The 18,698-nt window shown below is 44.8% G+C and overlaps 1 protein-coding gene across 3 annotated transcripts in view; it reads right to left on the bottom strand.

The window, feature by feature from the left end:
- Positions 1-18,698, bottom strand: part of CRACR2A (calcium release activated channel regulator 2A) — a 133,082-nt gene that overhangs the window by 28,944 nt on the left and 85,440 nt on the right. For all 3 annotated transcript variants that reach the window (XR_012493823.2, XM_019756945.3, XM_019756948.3), the window contains exons 7-9: positions 16,593-16,688; positions 14,534-14,721; positions 8,860-8,931 (exon numbers count right to left, since the gene is read on the bottom strand). Coding sequence is in view for 2 of the 3 variants with exons in the window: in XM_019756945.3 (XP_019612504.2) it covers positions 8,860-8,931; positions 14,534-14,721; positions 16,593-16,688 (356 nt within the window). In the remaining variant the exon portion in view is untranslated. The remainder of the gene's footprint in view (positions 1-8,859; positions 8,932-14,533; positions 14,722-16,592; positions 16,689-18,698) is intronic.

The raw sequence follows: 18,698 nt of genomic DNA, 5'->3' as shown, positions 1-18,698 counted from the left end.
GTGGGGCCCTGAGGACTGACTGATACTTTAAGCAACATGTTGGTCAGTGGTGTCACTTTCAGTGGAATAGGGGCAGAAAAAGCCTGACTGGGGGATTGAGAATGTGAGGAAGGAAATGGAGAGAGTGAATCTAAGTGTAAACATTTTGAAAGTTTTATGGAAAATGATGAAAGAAATGGGAAGTAGCTGGGTGGGAAGGGAGGACAAGAGATATTAGATAAGGAAGATTATATGACATCTGCAGGTCTCTCCAAAGGAGCATACAGCAGGAGTCTGAACCTCACCATTGCCATGTGGCCGTGTGCTGGCACTGACCATGGGCAGGCACTCCGGCAAGTGTGTGGTGCACGGCAGGCAGATCTGAGACAGGCTGGATAACGACCTCAGTTCCCTGGTCTTGCAGAAAACACCAGGGACATGCCAGGTTGTTACGTACCCGTTATGTGCGTCTGGTGGGCTGGCAGGCACACAGCCAGGGCCATCAGAACAAGTTGGGGACATGGAGGGTATTTTATAAGCCCTGAGAATGGCAAAGGGAGCTTCTCATGCCAGAAGGACCCTCCTCTGTGTGGGCAGTGACGTTAGCAGACTTGCAACCTGGGTGAGGACTTGGGGAGCCCTGGGAAGACACATCTTTATTGGGGAGTTTGTTGTGCTCATTCCTGCTTTGTGTAGCCATCTCCATGCAGAAGCTTCAGGTGTTAAAGAAATGCTCGACTCCTTAAATGTGCCAGCTTTCGTTCACATCACTGCCCTGTGTGACTGCCTCTAACATCTATCATCTAATTCTCAAAAGAAGCCTGTGAGGTGGGCATGAGAAGACTAAGAGTCCAACTGGGTAAGCGGAGCAGTGCTGGGTCTTGAACCCGATCCAGCTGCAACTCCATGAGTGCCCTGAAATTGCCTCCATTTGCCCCATTTGCCTTATGAGGGCAGCCCCCTCACCCTGTCCCATGCAGGCCATTGTCTCCATTCTAACACCAGCCCCCTCCACATTCCCACTATTCTCTGTGCCCCACTCCACCCCCAACTTTCTCTCTTTCTTTCCTTCCTGTTTCCCCACTACCTGGTGACTTCACTGTGGAGGAAAACTCTGCCGTGGGGCCTTCCCCTCCACGTCTGCATCTCCGCTTTCTGCTTTCTCCAGCGGGCAGAGCTTACCCTTGGGAGCCATGCAGTAGCACAGAAAGGCTCCAGGCATGTGGCTCTGTACAAATACTAATTTCCATTGAAAAGACCCAGTAAGTATCTCTATAGTACTGCCTGCCATTCTGCCCTGTGCATTCATGTGTAATCTGCCCTTTTCTGTTTTCTGAGTACAGTAGAAAAAAGGGGGAAAACTAACAAACACTTGTCCTTGGACATCGTTTTCTCTTCCTTTCAGGAAGACTTCCTAAGAATCAAGACCTCTCAAATGGATGAGACCTTGGCCACCTAACAACCCCTTCCATCTCCCCGGTCTTTAAGGCAGCCTGTTTGAATCATGTGTTGAGTGCAGTAAATTCGAAAAGCACTTTTCAATTTGATAGCACTGTGGATGTTAGACCTTACCTTGCTATAAAATGTAAAAAAACAAACAAACAAACAAAAAAACAAACAAAAAAAACTTTGTTCAAATATATGGTGATTGAAGGAGAACTGACTCTGGGTGGTGAACACACAATGGGATTTATAGATGATGTATTACAGAATTGTACATCTGAAATCTATGTAAGTTTACTAACAATTGTCACCCCAATAAATTAAAAACAACAACAACTTTGTAATATGCCTGATTCAAAATGACTTGCACTTTATAAATCAGAAGCCCAAATCCTTGTGTTTCATCACCATTTCCCAGGAGGTGTTTGGCAGGCAGCAGGTACAGTCGCTTAGAAGCCTCAGAGGCAAAACTGAAAACACCATCTTTCCACACATAGGTTTGGTAGGTTTGGGGGTATTTTTGTGTGTTTTTGGCACATTCCAGATCTATGGGCTTTGAATTTACAGTGAATTTTAGCTAGCTGAGGAAACTCCTTTCTTAGTGCTGTTTCTGACCCATTTTCAGGCATACCACAGAGATACTGCAGGTTCCGGGCTAGAGCACTGCAATAAGGCAAGTCACAGGAAATGTTTGGTTTCCCAGTGCATATAAAAGTCACATTTACTTTATACTGTAGTCTACTAAGTGTGCAATAGGATTATGTCTAAAAAGAACAATGTGCAAACCTTAATTAAAAGTCCTGAGAGATATCATCAAAATGGCAGCGTGAGGTGAGCTTCTGTAAATCTGCCCTGGAATTTACAACAAATTGAACAACTATAACTCCACAAAGGACTCCCGGCACAGCAGACAGGCAAGACGAAGAGTCTCACTACTGAATTCACCTAAAGGTGGGCAAATTGCGTGAGCGGGGGAGGAGGGAAGGGAGAAGTGCGGAGATGGAGCCACGCGGGCACAGGATGCAGACCTAGCTCAGTGCTCCAAGCTCGCTGCCTCCCGGAACTACCGCAGGTGCAGGAGAGGGAAGAACTGGGACTGCTAGGGCTCCGTTTGTGGGCACAGGGCTGAGGGGACAGCATATAACACGGCTGAACCCAACGCTCACGGCAGAGACCTTGGAGAAGGTAATGAGGGAAGAAGGCTGAACACGGTGGTTAAGCTCTCACTGCCGAGCAGAGAATGGAAGACTTAGGCACTGAGAGTAGCCACCCCCTAACCTCCCAGAGCTCGCCCCGACCCCACCTGGCCAGTGCTAGAAGCTGAACAGTAGCAGTGTCAGATCAAAAGAACAGAATATTTGCTGTTCTGAGAACTGTGGACCGCAGACACAGATTCACAACACAAACAGTTCCGGCAAAGGGGACGAAGCTGTGGAAACAGGACTGGCTGTGGTGGTGGGCGCTGCCACTGCTCTGAGCCACCTCTCACAACTCACCCCGTCCCTGACTCCACCTATCTGGGTGGATCCCTGCAATAAACAGAACTGCTGAAACACACGGCCTGTGAATCTGGTGCAGGAAGAGGTTTGGAACTTCAAAAGCTCTCCGCATACCCACACGGACACTGCGTCATGTGACCCAGGTGAACTATTAACCGAGGAGAAGCCCATCTCCCAGGGAATTCCCCCATTGTGTGAGAAGCTGGAATAGTGCAGAGAAAACATAGCACTACAGTGTGAGAGATTTAAAAAGGCTACAGTTGGAGAGAAAATAAAACATTCTACCAACAAGTACTGGAAAACAAAAGAAAGACCTCTTCCTGTCAACCTGTTGCAGAAGCCACTCCTGTAGATGTCTAGGAAGAGAAATAATAAATAGTAATTGCCATGAATAACCAAGGCAACAAGACAGCTCAGAAAGAAAGCAAAAAGTTTCCAGAAAAGGAACTTAAAGATATGGAAATATGTGACTTAAATGACAGAGAATTCAAGATTGCAGTTCTGAAAAAACTCAACGAGATACAAGAAAACACAGAAAGGCAGTTTAATGAACTCAGAAACACAATCAAAGAACAACATGAACATTTTACGAAAGAGATTGAAATTTTAAAAAAGAACCAAATAGAATTTCTGGAGATTAAGAACTCAATAGAAGAAATTAAGAATGAAGTAGCCAGCTTAGGTGGTAGAGTGGATCAGATGGAGGAAAGAATCAGTGACAATGAAGATAGAAACCTAGAAATTACACGGATGGAAGAAGAAAGAGACTTGAGACTTAAAAGAAATGAAATAACTCTACAAGAACTTTCTGACTCCATCAGAAAGAGCAATATAAGAATAATTGGCATATCAGAAGGAGAAGAAAGAGAGAAGGGAACAGATACTATATTCAAACAAATTGTCAATGAGAACTTCCCAAATTTGTGGACAGAACTGGATCCTCGAACCCAAGAGGCAAATAGAACACCTAGTTACCTCAATCCCAACAGACCTTCTCCAAGGCACATTGTATTGAAGCTGTCTAAAACCAACGACAAAGAAAGAATCCTCAAGGCAGCCAGGGAAAAGAAGACGGTAACCTACAAAGGAAAGCCCATTAGATTATCATCAGATTTTTCAGCAGAAACTCTACAAGCCAGGAGGGAGTGGAACCAAATATTCAAACTATTGAAAGAGAGAAATTATGAGCCAAGAATAATATATCCAGCAAAGATATCCTTTAGATATGAAGGCGGAATAAAGACCTTTCCAGACATACAGAAGCTTAGGGAATTTTCTAACACACGACCTGCACTACAAGAAATACTAAAGGAGGCTATTTGACTACCATCAACAGGGACAATTTGTGGCAACCAAAACATAAAAAGGGGGAGAGTAAAGGCCTGAACCAGCATATGGGAATGGAGAAAGTAAGCTTGCTGAAGAAAATGGAATACTCTAAATATCAAACTTTCTTTTACATAAACTAAAGGGTAACCATTCAAAGAAAATCCAGAACTGAAATACATACTGTAATAAAAGAAGAAACAGAGGGAAACATCATAGAATACCACCACACAGAAATAATAGACAACAACGAAAAGGCAAAGAAACAATGGAGACACAGCCTTACCAGAAAATTAAAAATAGAATCACAGGAAATCCTCACATATCAATAATCACCCTAAATGTAAATGGACTGAACTCACCAATAAAAAGGCGCAGAGTAGCAGATTGGATCAAAAAACTAAACCCAACCATATGCTGTCTCCAAGAGACACATCTCAGCTACAAGGACAAGCATAGACTCAAAGTGAAAGGGTGGAAATTGACACTCCAAGCAAATGGTATCCGGAAAAAATCAGGTGTAGCCATACTGATATCAAGTGAAACAGACTTCAGGATAAAAAACGTAACAAGAGACAAAAATGGACATTTCATAATGGTAAAGGGGACTATACAACAAGAAGACATAAAGTCATCAATATTTATGCCCCCAATCAGGGAGCACCGAAATATACCAAGCAACTACTAACAGAACTAAAGGGAGAAATTGACCAAAACACAATTATACTAGGGGACTTAAATACATTGACAGCTATGGATAGGTCATCCAAACAGAAAATAAATAATGAAATCACAGCCCTAAATGACACATTAGATGAAATGGACATAATTGACATAGATAGAGCACTTCATCCTAAAACATCAGACTATACATTTTTTTTCTAGTGTACATGGAACATTCTCAAGGATAGACCATATATTGGAACATAAAATCAGCCTAAGCAAATTTAAGATTGAAATCATACTAAACATATTCTCTGATCACAAGGCTTTGAAATTGGATACCAACTGCAAAAAGAAAGCAGGAAACATCTCAAATACATGAAGATTAAACAACATACTTTTAAAGAACAACCGGATCAAAGAAGAAATTAGAGGAGAGATCAAAAGATACATAGAAACAAATGACAATGAAAATACATCCTACCAAAATTTTTGGGATGCAGCGAAAGCAGTGTTAAGAGAGAGATTTATATCATTACAGGCCTATCTCAAGAAACAAGAAAAATCTCAAATAAATAACCTCATGTTACACCTTAAAGAAGAACAAATGAAACCCAAGGTCAGCAGAAGAAAGGAAATAACAAAAATCAGAGCAGAACTAAATGAAATAGAGAACAAAAAGACAACAGAAAAAATTAATGTGACAAAGAGCTGGTTCTTTGAAAAGATTAACAAAATTGACAAATCTTTCACTAGACTCACTAAGATAAAAAGAGAGAAGACAATAATTAATAAAATCAGAACTGAAAAAGGGGAAGTTATCACGGACGCGACAGAAATACAAAGGATCATCCAAAAATACTATGAAGGACTATATGCCACCAAATTCAATAACCTAGAAGAAATGGACAAGTTCTTAGAAACATATGGCCTTCTTAGGCTGAACCATGAAGAACTGGAAAATCTAACCAGACCGATCACCAGTAACGAAATTGAATCAGTCATCCAAAACCTTCCCAAAAGCAAAAGTCCGGGACCAGATGGCTTCACCAGTGAATCCTACCAAACCTTCAAAGAGGATCTAATACCAATCCTGCTCAAACTCTTCCAAAAAATTGAAGAAGAGACAGTACAACTCATTTTATGAGGCCAACATTACCCTGATACCAAAACTTGGTAAGGACAACACAAAAAAAGAAAACTACAGACCAATATCTCTGACGAATACAGATGCAAAATTCTAAACAAAATTCTAGCAAATCGAATACAACAATGCATTAAAAAGATTATTCATCACAACCTAGTGGGGTTCATCCCTGGAGCACAAGGATGGTTCAACATCCGCAAATCCATCAATGTGATACATCACATAAACAAAATAAAGGACAAAAATCATATGATTATATCAATTGATGCAGAAAAAGCATTTGACAAGATACAACATCCATTTATGATTAAAACACTTAATAAAATAGGCATAGAAGGAAAATACCTTAACATAATAAAGGCAATATATGACAAACCCTCAGCTAATCTCAAAATTAATGGTGAAAAACTGAAGCCCTTTGCTCTACATTCAGGAACACGACAGGGCTGTCCCCTATCACCTCTGCTTTTCAACATAGTGTTGGAAGTCCTCGCCAGAGCAATCAGGCAAGAGAAAGAAATAAAAGGCATCCAAATTGGGAATGAAGAAGTTAAATCATCACTCTTTGCAGATGACATGATGCTATATATAGAAAACCCTAAAGACTCCACCAAAAAGCTATTAGAAACAATCAACGAATACAGTAAAGTTGCCGGCTGCAAAATCAATGTACAAAAGTCCATTGCATTCCTATATACTAACAATGAAATCTCAGGAAAAAAACCCACAAAAAACAATTCCTTTTGCAATTGCAGCAAAAAGAATAAAACACCTAGCAATAAACTTAACCAAGGATGTGAAATACTTATATGCTGAAAACGATAAGACATTTTTGAAAGAAATTGAAGAAGACGCAAAGAAATGGAAAGATATTCTGTGCTCATGGATTGGAAGAATCAACATAATTAAAATGACCATATTACCTAAAGCAATATACAGATTTAATGCTATCCCCATCAGAATCCCAATGGCAGTTTTTAAAGAAATAGAACAAAAAAATCATCAGATTTGTTTGGAACCACAAAAGACCCCAAATAGCCAAAGCAACCTTAAGAAAAAAGAACAATACTGGAGGTATCACACTCCCTGACTTTAGCTTGTACTACAGGGCTACAATAATCAAAACAGCATGGTATTGGCAGAAAAACAGACACATAGAGCAATGAAATAGAATTGAGAACCCAGAAATAACACCACATAAATATGGACAGATAATTTTTGACAAAGAAGCAAAAAACATACAATGGAGAAAAGACAGCCTCTTCAATAAATGGTGCTGGGACAATTGGAAAGCCACATGCAAAAGAATGAAACTGGACTGCTACCTGTCACCATGTACCAAAATTAATTCAAAATGGATCAAAGATTTAAGCATAAGACCTGATACAATAAACTGCATAGAAGAAAACAATAGGTACTAAACTTATGGACTTTGGGTTCAAAGGACATTTTATGAATTTGACTCCAAAGGCAAGCGAGTAAAAGATAAAATAAACGAATGGGACTATATAAAACTTAAAAGCTTCTGCACAGCAAGAGAAACCATTGACAAAATAAAGAGGCCACCAACTGAATGGGAGAAGATTTTTGCAAACAGTGCCTCCGGTAAGGGGCTAATATCCAAAATATACAAGGAACTCATGAAACTCAACAACAGAAAAAACAAACAACCCAATTGCAAAATGGGCAGACGACCTGAAGAGACATTTCTGCGAAGAGGACATACAAATGGCAAATAGACATGAAAAAATGCTCAACATCACTAATCACCAGAGAAATGCAAATAAAAACCACAATGAGATATCACCTCACCCCAGTCAGAATGGCTATCATCAACAAGACAAATAGTAACAAGTGTTGGAGAGGCTGTGGAGAAAAAGGAACCCTCATACACTGTTGGTGGGAATGCAGACTGGTGCAGCTGCTATGGAAGGCAGTGTGGAGGTTCCTCAAAAAATTACGAATAGAACTGCCATATGACCCAGCAATCCCTCTCCTGGGTATCTACCCAAAAAATCTGAAAACATTTAGAGATAAAGGCACGTGTGCTCCAATGTTCATTGCAGCTTTGTTTACGTTGGCCAAGACATGGAAACAACCAAAATGTCCTTCGATAGATGAATGGATAAAGAAGTTGTGGTATATATACACAATGGAATACTATTCGGCAGTAAGAAAAGATGAAATAGGACCATTTGTGACAACATGGATGGATCTTGAGAGTGTAATGCTAAGTGAAATAAGTCAGACAGAAAAAGCAGAGAACCATATGATTTCACTAATATGTGGTATATAAACCAAAAACAACAAAAGAACAAGACAAACAAGTGAGAAACAGAAACTCATAGACACAGACAATAGTTGAGTGGGTACCAGAGGGTAAGGGGTAATATCAACTTCCTCATCAGTTACCTGTTGTGTTACCACCTGCCCGACTTTCCTAAGTTTTGCTGAAGATGAAAGGGATACTGTAGCTGGCATAGAGTAGATGCTCAATAAATTCCGTTCCCTTCCTACTTGAGCAAGTACCATGCAAGGTACTTAGAGAGACACCAAGAAGAATGAGGCAGAGACTACCCACAGAGGTATGAACTGGAGAAGGGAGTGGGCGTGTGTGTAGATGGACCAGACACGGAGAGGGTGGTACTAGGCTGTCCGGAGAATTCATAGGGGCAAGCAGAATGAGGACGCTCTCTCAGCAGCTATGTCTTTCCAGCATGTAGGTAGGGAAGACTCTCAGGCTGAACCCCCAACCTAAGGTACGTGGGATGCTCTCTCAGAAAACATACAGTGTTGACCCACCTCAGAAAATCCAGCTGCTTCAGGAGCCCCGACTTCTCACGCTGCAGACTCTCTGTCACGCGGTACACTTCCCTGAGAAGGACGCAAACACAGCAGTGATGAGTGACTGCCCTGTGCAGGTGAGCATCCAGGGTACGAGGCGCTGCGCTGAGGGTGGCTGCCTAGGAGCCCTCACTGGAACAGCAGCAGCGCCCCACGCAGGGGACAGAGGGTTCAAAGGAATATGATGTCCCTTGGAGAGCACCTGCCATGTGCAAGTGCTCACAGCCGTGATGATCTCAGCCAGGAGTCACAGACACCCTACTTGGAAGGTAAAATTATCCCCATTTTCCAGACACAGTCAAAGAATTTTGATAACTCTCCCAGCTCACACAGACAATCCAGAGTCCTAATCTAGATGCCCTCTCCCTAAAACCTGCTCATTCCACAGCCACTTCACACAACACCCGCGAATACAACTCAAAGATTAACTGCACCATTTTCCCAGGGTCAGAGGGTCCTGCCTTACCCAGAGTTCAGGGGATTAACTTAGAATCAAGTCATCTCCAGCCCAGTCTTGGAGGGTGAGAGCAGAACTGGTATGCTTTTTTCCCCCGGATGCTGGTTAATTTGTTTTCAGATCTCAAAGAATCATTTTCCTGCTTCACCTTCCCCCAAAGTATCCAACCCGTTCCCAGATATCTGGAATTTCCATTGTTGGTCATTCATTTCTTTCACTTAGCATTTCTTGTTTCTTGCTATAAAGCAGAGATTTAATGCTTCAGTTATAGTCAGTCAAATATCACAGTGTGAATGTGTCAATCGTATCAGGAGTTTTGTGAAAGGGAGAGAGAAGCTGAGAGTTACATGGGGCAGCTGGAGGTCACCTTAGCGAGGCCGGGCCGTGTCTAGGTTGTCACATCTGTATCCTCAGCATAGTGCCAGCATGAAGGCAGAGTCAACAAGCAGCAGCAGGAAGAAAGAAGTGAGAGAGGGTAGAAAGGAGGGCTAGAGAGGGAAGAAGGAAGGCAGGGATGGAGGGATGGAGGGATGGAGGGATGGAGGGATGGAGGGATGCAGGGAGGGAGGGAGGGAAGGAGGGAGGGAGGGAGGGAGGGAGGGAGGGAGGGATGGAGGGATGGAGGGATGGAGGGATGGAGGGATGCAGGGAGGGAGGGAGGGAAGGAGGGAGGGAGGGAGGGAGGGAGGGAGGAAGGAAGGAAGGAAGCAAGGAAGGAAGGAAGGAAGGAAGGAAGGAAGAGAAATTGGAAGGGAGGGAGGGAGGGAGGGAGGGAGGGGTAAGTAGAGAGGTAGTCAGCATCAATTAAAAAAGCAAGGAAAAAAAGCAGAATTGAGTGACACTAGAAGATAAACCTTGCTTAACCTCACAATTTTGCCTCCATCCTTCCCTCTGTGCTCTGTTCCATGGTTCATGCAAAGGGTCCAAAGTTCCACATTTCCAAACCACAGCATAGGTTTTAGTGTAGGGAGCATCTTACAGCTTGATAAATTCATTGCTTTCCATAGGCTGTCAGGGCACTTGGATTGTGCACATACAGGGCTGAGCAAGGACAATCACCCCCCTGCCACCCCATTGATGTCATTACTGAGTTGGTGAAAATAGCACCAGCTTGCTGGGTCCTTAGGACTCATGCCAAGCTTGCAATAACCTGATTCCTGAAGAGGTATCTGTGGTGCTTTTTTCCCCCCTTTATAGAATAATTATAAAGTCAATTTATGACAATAACAGACTGAATCGAATGCTAAGTTCACCTCAGACAATCCTAATTAAGCAACAAAACTTCTCTGCCTCCTGCAGAGCTACAAATTCCCAACGTGTTATTACCAATTATATTTAATTTCAACTTGAGGGAAAACAATGTATTTCCCATTATCCAAACTGCATCCCCAAACCCCTGTCTAGGATTCTGCTCTGATTAGCAGATTTAGACGTGCTTATTGGCTGCTGCTGTGCCCTAGGAGCCAAGATTGCCTGGCCTGGCTTCATGCCCCACCCCCCAACCCTGGTCCTGCTTCTCTCTGGACGGAGCAAGGAGCAGGCAGCTTTTCCCCTGCTAAAGTCACTCATTGGAGATCTAAGGTCTGGGTTCTCAGAGGGTGTCTGAGGAGCCAATTCCTAAACAACAAGATGGTCTAGGTCTTCTCTGGCCCTGTTCTCACAGCACCAGCTGACCGTTGGAGCTATACAAACACACACTGATACATACATGTATATATTCCATGTTGATGCAAATATATGTCCACTTGTCTAGTAAATACATGTGGAGATAGGTAGATGGATAGATGATAGATAAATAGATAGAGCGATAGATCGGTAGATATGCAGTTGACCCCTGAGCAATGCAGGAGTTGGGGGCACCAAACCCCTGTGCAGGTGGAAATCTGTGTAACTTACATTGGCCCTCCTCTAACACAGATTGCCAGCAATGGGGATAGAAAATGCAGCTGACCCTTGAACAGTGCAGGTTTGAACTGCTCAGATCCATTTACACACACTAAACCCATGCAGTGCACCCCCATGTTGTTCAAGGGTCAACTGCATTGGGGGGCGGGGGGGGGAGAGAGAGAGAGAGACATATTCATATTTTTTGTGTTAACAAAAAGAAAAGCATTTCTAGAAAAAAAAATGACACTTGGCTAGTTGACTAAATGACCTTTTAAAGTCCTTCTAACCTAGACATTTTAAAAGTTTGTTATCTGGGTAATGTGTGAACTGAAAAACAAAGAACTCGGCCATTTTTCATGCCAGTGGTTGGTGAGAGGTTCGTGGCTGTCCTTAGGGAACTGCTGCTGGCTTTGTGTTTAGGAGATGGATGCGATATGGAGCACACTGCAAAGTATACTGTCAAATGAAAAATACAGGGAAATGCAGAACAGTGTGCTACAGATTCATAAATGAAAATGGTGCGTGTGTGTGCATTTGCGTGCACTTGTATATTCATAGAATACTCTGGAAGGATCCACAAGAAACCATGACTGGTGGCCCCTGGGTGACTGAGTGTATATCCCTAAGTGTATATCCTTTTGTGCCGTTTGAATTTTGTGCCTTGTCATCAACTATCTACCCAAAACAAAAGTTAATTAACAAAATAAACAGAGATGTAGTGCTTTTCGGCTAACCTTCATCTTTACATTACCTCCCCTGCTTGATTGTTCTTTCTTTATCTTCTTCTAAAATCTAGTTCTCCTTTCTTGAGCATCTTCAGAGAAGAAGCACATTAATTTCACCCATTCTGAAGTCTACCTGATAAATGATTGAATCTGTTTATCTCCAAACCTCACCTTTTCCTCTCCCAGCTGCTCCGGAGCAGCACCAGCAGAAAGACATTGTTGGGAGAAGAACGAGGCTCTGTCCCTGTTTTCTGGCACTAATTAGCTGTGTTGCTTTGGGTTGGTCACTATACCTCTCTGAGCCTCAGTTTCTTCATTCATGAAATGAAGAGGTGGATTAGAGCATTAAGGTCCCATCAGTGCTATAGGTCTGGGATTCTGCTCTACAGAGAACAAGCCGAGGCTCTCACTGCCCTTCTGGCCTAGCCTCCCTGAACAGGAGAGTTTCTCCTGGGATCCGACACACTTTCTGGCTGCACAGGACATTGCAGGTTTGTCCAAAACAAGTCGTGAAGGTTCATGTGTCGCTTCCTCGTAACCCTCCTGCCCTCTTCTTCAATTCCCAACCTCCAGAGACTGTGTCTCTGGCTTGGTTAATTAAGATAAGACTTCAGGGAGATTTTAATCCTCACGCGGTGATTTGATGCGACACACTGGGTGCTCATTCCCAGGTGCTGTGCTAACGCTTCTGCCTTCAGATGTTTATTACTTTTAGAACTTGACTGAATTTTAAGAGCCGGAATCCTTTAAGTCTATTTGTAAAGATAAATGTCAGTGCCTGGTTGACCTGCTCTCAATAAGGAGGAACTGATTTTGCTAGTTTACAATGAAATACACTGTCCTTCCACTGGTCGCCCAAGAATTAATTAGAATGGTGGGCTTTTGTTATGTTTTAAGTCAGCTGCTTGGGAATGTATATACACCGGGGGTGCCAAAAAAATGTATACACATGACTTGCATTCATCTTTTGTTATCGGTATATATTGATTACAATTTTACAATTTTTATACATTTTTCCTCTTTCTTCAAATGTGTATACATTTTTTTGCCACCTTCTGGATACAATAGGTTGGTACAAAAGTAATTGTGGTTTAAAAGGTTAAAAATAATTGCAAAAACCGCAATTACTTTTGCACCAACCTAATATATGTGTGTGTGTGTGTGTGTGTGTGTGTGTGTGTATGTACATATTTATATGCATATATATATATATACTCTATATATGTGTTTGGTTTTTTTTTAACTGGAAATGTCTTACTTGGTAAAATTTTAAATGCAAACTCATCTCCTCCCTCTCACCCTGGGCATTACAGGGCCGCATGGTACAGGCTACCACACACGGACCAGACAGCTGGACAATTTGATTTAGGCTGATTAATGTTTTGCCAACAGTCAGAGTGAGGGCTTTCACGTCTGAACAAGAAGAGTTAACATATGTATAAGAACAAGCACTGGTAAGTAACGCCGCCCTTTCCTCAGACTTCCCGTCCTCCCCAGCACAGGACCAGGCACACAGTTACATCCTACAGAACAAATGGATGAATAAATGAATGAGTGTATGAACAAATGCCTGAGTGAATGCCGGTCAGTCCTATCCTGGGTGAATATTTTCTGGCTGGCTCATTAGTCACCGAGAGGAGTCAGCACAATGTGTCGAACACTGAGCATCTCGGGGCAGTTTCTGAAAACCTCTGAACCTCAGTTTTCTCATCTGTAAATTAGAGGGATCGTAAGAGTCCCTGCCACATCAAGATGCTGTGAATATGAAATAATATCAAATTATCAACATAAGTGGGACATGTGGCATGCCAAGCACAGTACCTGGCAAGAGCAGTGTTCAACAAATATTTGCCAAATATTAAGTACATACATATACACGGACAAATGAATGAACAACTGCACAAGTGACATTCCTCTCCCTGGGCCTTGGAGTGCATTTGTTCTCAAAACCTAACATTCCCAAGACAAGACACTTGCTGATATTCCTCAGCTGCTTCTCTCGCTTAACATACGGACCCGTCTTGATTCTTCTCACATGTGCCTCTGCCTATGGCTGGACATCAAAAGCAGTTCACTAGCAAACCAGGCCCCGAGAGAGGTGGGGTTCCCCACACTGGCCCACACAGAGGAACACTGGTGGAAAAGACTGGGCAGAGCTGAAGATTCCAGTACACCGTCACATGTCCCATTCGATTATGTGTCACCCTCAGAAGTCCTCGGGCTTCACTCTCGTCCACCTTGGTCTCCCAGGTCAATCTACTATGACAGTCATGTCCAGCCTGTCCGCTCACTCAGCATTTTCTCATGGACTGCATTGTATTTGTTGGTTGGATAACATGTCTTTTGAATCACATAATAAATTTTCTGAGAACAGGGCTGTATATTTCTTGCCATCCTAGGGCATGCTCAGCATAGCACTAGTCTGCTAGACGAGATCTCAGGGAGCAAGGACCCCCAACCCCATTTTGTAGGCAAGGGAACAGGATCTCAGAGGGGGGCAGCACACTCACTGCAGGGAGGGAGCTGGGGAGCCGTGGTAGGGGTACATGGAGGCCAGACTCACATTTCCTTCTCCTGGTGGAGCTTGCAGGCCTCTTGCTGGAGGCTTTCCAGCTGCTGCTGGGCATCCTGCAGCTCCCGGGAGGTGCGCTCCAGCTCCCGGGCCAGCTCCTGGTTGGTGAGTTTCAGCTTGGTATTCTCAACCGTGGTTTCATGCTTGTCATTATGGAGCGCTGTGCACTGGCCTTCCAGCTGGAAAGGATTGGAGGGCGAGAACCATTGTCAGGCTGGCCAGCTCTGGCCTCACCTAGCTTCTCTGCTTGGTGGGCAGGGACCGTGCTGCTACCGCTCACTGTCCTCAAGCCTCAATAAGCGTTGTCCTGCTGCTTCCTTCACACACACACACTTCTGGAGGCAGGAGGAACTTCCAGAGCATCTCTCATCTCTCCCTTGTCTCCACCGAGCTACTAGGAAAGGAAATTCTCATTCCTCTGTGACTCTCATCCCAATGATGATGATGGTGACCATCTCGTCAACAGTCTCAACAGCGGTCATCTCATCAAGGGCCTTGAGATCTACCCTAATCGCTCCTAATTTCTTTTCCTTGGCTGTCAGTGGAGATGGAGAACAGCTAAGGAGCGTTCTCATAAACCATCCTTCCTGATTTTGAGTACTGAGAGTAAATCTACTTACTACCTTTTCTTCTCTCAGCTAAACAAGTCCACTTGCTTTCATCTAGAGAAGGTTTGTATGGCAGCCAGAAACCCGGGAAATTCATAAGAAATTGCAAAAACAGATCAAACCAAACATATACCCTTTCTCACATCCCTAAAGCAATTAAAAACCATCATTTGTATAACTTCAGCTTTTCTTGGCTGGTGATTATGCTTTGCAGAGCTTCCAACCCTCTCACCAGAGGAAAAGTCAAACCAAGGCAAATATATCATAATAAATTTAGTTTAATGAATGTGGCCAGTATGGGAGGAGTGAGGAACAACGAGGAACTCTATGTGGTTCTCCAGAGGCTCCTGTATAATCAGGCAAGCATGCAGTAATTAAATCGAGTGGCAATCATTCATGTGAGGGATAAATCTAATTGGTAAGGACTTAATACATAATAGTGAGGAGGAGAAAGAGTAAGAGAAGCAAAGTAATGACTGTGGAAGGGGGATGGGAAGGCAGCTGGCAGTTCCTGGAGTGAAATCATCTTGCTGCAGAAGGAAGAAACCAAAATCCAAAGATTGGGTAGCAGCAGGAGTGGAGCATCTCCAGCTTTAGCATGGGATGTCTTCAAGCTTATTTAAATGTGTTGCTAAAAATAGCCCTCTCTATTCAAATGGAAGCAATGTGTCTGGGTCTGTCCAAGGCTGGATTCCTTCCAGCACAAGAGAAAACAACACAGGAGGACAAGTGGCGCCCTGGGCTCTCTCCCCCACAGGCCTTGCTTTGGAGAAGAGACTGTGCCTGTGAGGTTTGCCTAGGTCATCAGTGACCCCAATGCCTGGGTCATTAGCCAGGTGTTCCCAGTGGTGGCTGGGTACTGCCCTGCACCCCCTAACCTGCCTGCTGCGAGTTCAGGTACATCAGAGGAGCATGTAGTGTCTGTACCCATCCTGGGGGATGATGGAACAGTCACAAAAGAGGCTGATGAATCTCATTTGGGGGAAGACGAGGATGGAAAAATTGACCCATGAAGAGCATCTTCCAGCTGGAGGCATCCAGGGCCATCTTGGTGGGAAGACATTACTGTCTGCAGCCTCTCCTGAAGTACCAGTGACTGTGTCCCTTGTACCTCAGCATTCTCCTCTTCTCTTACATGGGATACAAGATATAAATCAACGTTTTGCCATTCGGGTGGCCCTGGGCATAATTATATGACAACGTCTGCAGATACTTCAAGGGAGACTTCTTAGCAACTTTTCAAGCTAAACACATGGCATTGGAGAAGTAAAGGCTTTATCTTGAGATCATCTGTGATTTCATGCTATCTTTGTACAGCTAAATGGTTCTTCTCAGATTAAGGGGAAAAAAAAAAAGTCCTAAGTGAAAGGCAGGGAAAGTGAGTAAGAGCCAAAGAGCATGCAGCGTGGGCCAGGCATCTGAGGACACTGATGAAAGCATACCCGCTTCTGCTTCTGGATGAGCTGCTCCAGCTCCCGCTCCTTAGATAACAGCCTGTGTTCCAGCTCCTGACTGCGGGCCTGGAACCTCTCCGTGTCCTGCCAAGCCAGAAAGAGGGCGTGTGAGGCCTAAATCACCTGTGAAGATGTTGTTTCCACCTTGAACTTGCCCAACAGCAGGGCCCACCGGTCCTTTTGGCGTTTGGGGCCCTTCCCACAACCTTCCAGGGCCTCAGTGACCTGCCTACCCAGTTGGTGAGGCCCAATGAGGCGGAGAAAGGACAAGTACTCAGTACGGCATGACAGTTGACCGTGCACAGCCCCCAGAAAGAGTCAGTGTCAGTTAAAGGGGGGTACCAAATAGGGGGAACAGGACAGGGGCCTGAGCTCCCATCGCAGGATCAGTCTCCTCATCTGTAAATTGGGGGTGGATTCTCCTTCCAACTGGGATAGTCTGTTCCACATTGGACACTGTCATCTGATCCCTTCACCGGCCCTCGCTCTGGAAAAACAGGGCATCACCTCTTGCGGGTCTGGGTCCTCACTGTTTCCCCACCACGACTGAGGTTTCCCAGGCCCCAGACCTGGGCTTCCCACTCAGGGACGTGGAGGCACTGATGATGCAGGAGTGAAGGGACCTGGTTGTGGGACAAAGAGGAAAGTGTGTGGGTTGTCAGGACGCCTGGCACCCTCAACAGAGCCTGGCATGCTGCCGGGTCCTGAACTGGGCATCGGTTGGCTTGGGTTCCAGCTCTGACCTTGCCCACTCACCTGCTGCATTCTTCTAGATCACGGTGCCTTTGTTCACAGAATAGAAACAAAAATACCCATGCTACCTACAGCTCTCCACTGCCTGAAGGCAGAACAGAGGTGCAAACCGTGTAGGAAGAGAAGAAACCATTATAACCTCCATGTAACTCACTACAGGAGCGCCCCCGGGTTTCCCGTGACATGGACCGACTCCTTCCCAATGAGGACAGCCCTGGGAGACTGCCCAGAGGGGCAGCCCTGCCCTGGCTGGGAGGCTGGGCAGGCTGGGGCAGCAGCAGAGTGGGGAGGCACGGCCGCCCTCAGGGCAGAGGCCTTTGCAAGGCTCAGGGTACTTCCTGGCCTCATCACCTGTGACGTCACCTGGTTCCTCTGCACATTTCTGGCAGGTAACTGCAGCTCAGGGCCTGTGATTGTCCTCATCTGAACCACAAGCTATGGCAGAGGCAGCCTTGATGAGGCAGTTTCTCCTCCCAACCTTTGGTTACAGGAAACCTGCTTCACTGGGCTTGTCTGCCGCTCACAGAGCAGGCACCCGGTGGACACTGCCGGGGACGTGAGCAGCTACAGAATCCCCACACAGATGCTGCCACCCTCAAGACGGGCCTGTGCCATGTCACCCCCTCCCCTGTCTGCACAGAGCTTTCAGGGGTCTATTATCCTGGAGTCATATTTCCCTCATGGTCAAACTAACTGCTAAACACAGAGCCAGAATCCAAACCCTGGCCACAGGCTCCAGCCTTTTCCACTCTGTCATAAACTGTAACACCACGGTCCTCACGCTGTGGCCAGGCCAAAGCCTGTTACCCAAAGGCTTAGCAGCATGGCCAATCACACGGCAACCGTTTCCATGTTTATGCAAGCAGCATACATGTAAGCACTGAGCCTGAAAGGCATTTGGTATTGAGAAGGGGGAAGCAGGGAGCGGGGGGGTAGGAGAAAGGGTCCAGCAGCTCGGCCAGGTCGTCTTCTGTGGTCTAACTGGTCCTTGACTTTTCCCTCTGACCTCTTCCCACTTCCAATCCCCAGGCCTTGGCCCACCTTTTGCTTCTGGAAGCATGCCCCTTTCTTTGGCCAGGACCTTTGACCTGCAGTCATGGGCCAGGCAGAGGGGGCCCCAGAGCTCAGCCTCTCTATGCAGGTCATCTGGGGTAAAGGAAGCGGCTCTCCCACTGCAGGGGAAATGCTGCTGTTCTCAAAAGGCTATTTTAGTGTCTGCTAGAAGAAGAATGTGTGAGTTCTGTCTGCCATATACTCATTCACGATGCTGAAGGTCAGGGAGCAGCCAGAATATTGCAAAGCTCTAAAAAAGAACAGGGGGGTGGGGGTGGGGGAGGTCTG

Source organism: Rhinolophus sinicus, chromosome 1 (genome assembly GCF_057876585.1).
Source record: "Rhinolophus sinicus isolate RSI-liver-muscle chromosome 1, RSI-T2T, whole genome shotgun sequence".
NCBI lineage: Eukaryota > Metazoa > Chordata > Mammalia > Chiroptera > Rhinolophidae > Rhinolophus > Rhinolophus sinicus.
Note: the sequence above shows the minus strand (reverse complement) of the source record. Positions and strands in the feature narration are given on the sequence as shown.